Source organism: Gavialis gangeticus, unplaced genomic scaffold, assembly GCF_001723915.1.
Source record: "Gavialis gangeticus isolate Ggan-Ray unplaced genomic scaffold, GavGan_comp1, whole genome shotgun sequence".
Classification (NCBI taxonomy): domain Eukaryota; kingdom Metazoa; phylum Chordata; order Crocodylia; family Gavialidae; genus Gavialis; species Gavialis gangeticus.
In genome coordinates, this window is record NW_017729031.1 from 65,080,470 (window position 1) to 65,083,209 (window position 2,740).

The 2,740-nt window shown below is 49.7% G+C and overlaps 1 protein-coding gene across 1 annotated transcript in view; it reads left to right on the forward strand.

Moving 5' to 3' along the window:
• Positions 1-2,740, forward strand: part of NUP35 (nucleoporin 35) — a 21,292-nt gene that overhangs the window by 354 nt on the left and 18,198 nt on the right. The window contains exon 2 of the mRNA XM_019523060.1: positions 2,284-2,454. Within this exon, the coding sequence (XP_019378605.1) occupies positions 2,284-2,454 (171 nt within the window). The remainder of the gene's footprint in view (positions 1-2,283; positions 2,455-2,740) is intronic.

Here is a 2,740-nt window from a genome sequence, read left to right on the forward strand (position 1 = left end):
CGCACGTGCGGTTGTCGCGCGCTTGGCCCCGGCCTGTCTTCGGCCTGTCCCGGGCTCGGGCTGAGGGAAGTGACGGGCCTGGGCCGCGGCGTGTAGTCCGCCCGGCCGCTGCAGGCCTGTGCCCGGGGGCCGCGGCCCCGCTGGGCGCTCCGGAGGTGAGGCGGGGGGCTTCGTCCTTCACAAATGCCATCAGGATGGGGAAGAAATGGGCAGCGCATAAGAACCGGGTCGACCCGCGGGTCCGCCTTGCCCAGCATCCCCGTGGTAGAGAGCGGATGGGAAAGGGAGAGTGAACTGGGGATGACTACAATTTTTCCCCCTGCTCTCTTTTTTGAGGTCTCCAGCATTTAAAGTCTAGGGAGTTGTGATTCGGAAGCCGTGCCCTTCACTCCCATGCCTCTTTCCTCCAAGAATTTGTCCAGTCCCTTTTTGATTCTACCTAAACTGTCACATTCTGCAAGCTGTCGTGGCAGAGATGCCTGTACTTGAATTAAATGCTGTGCAAATAAAAACTTACTTTTGATTGTTTTAAAATTACTGTTTACTAGTTTCATTTTGTGACCCCCTAAGTTCTCGTGTTGTGTGAGAGAGTAAATAAGTCCCTATTTACTTTCTCTTCATCATTTAGTCATTTGTAAGCCCTTACCGTGTTCCCCCTCAAGCTTTTCTTTTCTAAATTGATTAGGGTTAGCTCAGGGGTAGGCAGTTATTTGGGCTTGAGCTCCACTGAAGTAGTTTTGTTGAGCAGTTGGAGCGGCAAGAGGGGGATCCAATCGGTCTGTCTTGCACCCACTGCTGGGGGTGCCAGATAGAAAGGGTGGGTGGGGTTTACCTGGAGACAAGCCTGGGAACTGTGAGGGATCTGGTCCTTATTGTGGCAGCGCAGCTCTGGCCTCTTTCCTGCTGTCAGTCCTGATGCGTGTGTCACCTGCCTGGCAATGAGCTGGGCCATGGCTCAGCAAACCCCAGTGCAGCTGCTTGCAGCCTCTCCACAGCCTGCTGTGAGCAATCCTGGCTCCGTGGTGGGCAGCAAGGGCCTACTCAGGCCCTAGGCCAGCTGTAGCAGTCAGGCAGGAGCCTGTAAGCGGCTGCACCAAGGTCCATGCAGTTCTGGCCTGGCTCATTGCCAGTGGTGAATGCACATGTACCTCAGAAGGGACAGCAAGAAAGGGGCTGGGGCTGTACTGCCACAACAAGGTTCAGGCCCCTCGCAGCTCCTGGGCTTGTATCCATGGAGACCCCACCCACCCTTTGCATCTGACACCCCCAGTGCTAGGTGCAACAAGGATTTGGGCCCCTTACAGCTCACTGTCTGCCCCAGGTGCATGTGCACCCACTGTCAGCAACAAGCTGATCTAAGACCGTTCTGGCTGCCTGCCACAGCCAGCCAGCCTGGTCTCTGGGTAGGCCCTTGCTGCCTGTCATGGATCCCAGGCTGTTTGCGGCAGGGAGGATACAAGCAACTACACCAGTCTTTTTGGAGCTCTGGCTCGGCTTGTTGCTGTCAGTGGATGCAAGCACACTTCCAGGCAGATGGTGGGAGAGCTGCAAGGGGCCCCATTCTTATTGTGGCCCTGTAGCCCCTTCCCTGCTGTCCTCTGTGAGGTGCATGTGCCAAGCAAAATGCCTCTGTACACTATGCTCTGGCGCATGTGCTGGGGGCTGGCAACCCCTTCTCTAGTCTGTCATGTGGAAGCCCCTCTGTACCACTAATCATACTTGTTGTCCTTTTCTGGAACGTCTTTAATTCTTTTATCACTTTTTTGAGGTGTGGGGACCAGAATTGGGTATAGTATTCAAGGTGTACACACTCCATAAATTTATAAAGGGTCATAACGATACTTTCATTATCATACCGGCAGAGAACTAGTAGAGTCCTGGCTACATACCAAAGGGGCCAGGTACAGCAATGTGGGGTGCCAGGAGGACTGACCAGACCTGTATCATGGAGCACTTAATGTCTGTATAACATTGGCCCATTTCAGGCAGCTCTAAATTGGTGCAACAGGGTTGTATGTCTGTCTACTTTAGGTTTAAACTGCATTTAAATGGATCAGGGTTACATGTGTCCAGACCCTTAATCTGATAGCCATTAAAGTAACAGGTAGTGAGTGTTATGGTCATGAAGAATATAGGACTGTAGTTGCTTGCTTTCTATTTATGAAAGTAAAGGTTTAATTAATCCCCTAGCTTAACCAAGCAGCTTTTTTAATTAAAAAAAAATTTTTTTAGACATAATTATTTTATTATTTTAATACCTTAAACTTTGTTTTATTATCACAGGAGCTGAGCCAATGACTCTAGGTTCCCCAACATCACCAAAGCCAGGAGCTGGTGCTCAGTTCCTACCTGGATTTTTAATGGGTGACTTACCAGCTCCAATGACACCACAGCCTCGCTCTTTAAGTGGCCCTTCTGTTGGTGTGATGGAAATGAGGTCTCCTTTACTTGCAGGTGAGCAAATTCTACTATACAACTCTTATAAGTGGCTGTATTTTGGACATACGATATGCCATACTGGATCACCATTGGTCCATCCAGCCTACTGTATTTCATACTGTCAGAGAGCAGATGCTTAAAGAAGAGAGTATTTATGTAGGAACCTATTGAGACTGATCTGTCCCCTACCCTTTTTCCCTTAGTGTCTGTCTGTTAGAGATTTAGGAAGTCCTAATTTGGAGGTTGTATTGCTGAAAAATAATCACAGGTAACCTTTTTAAAATTGATTTCCTAATAACTT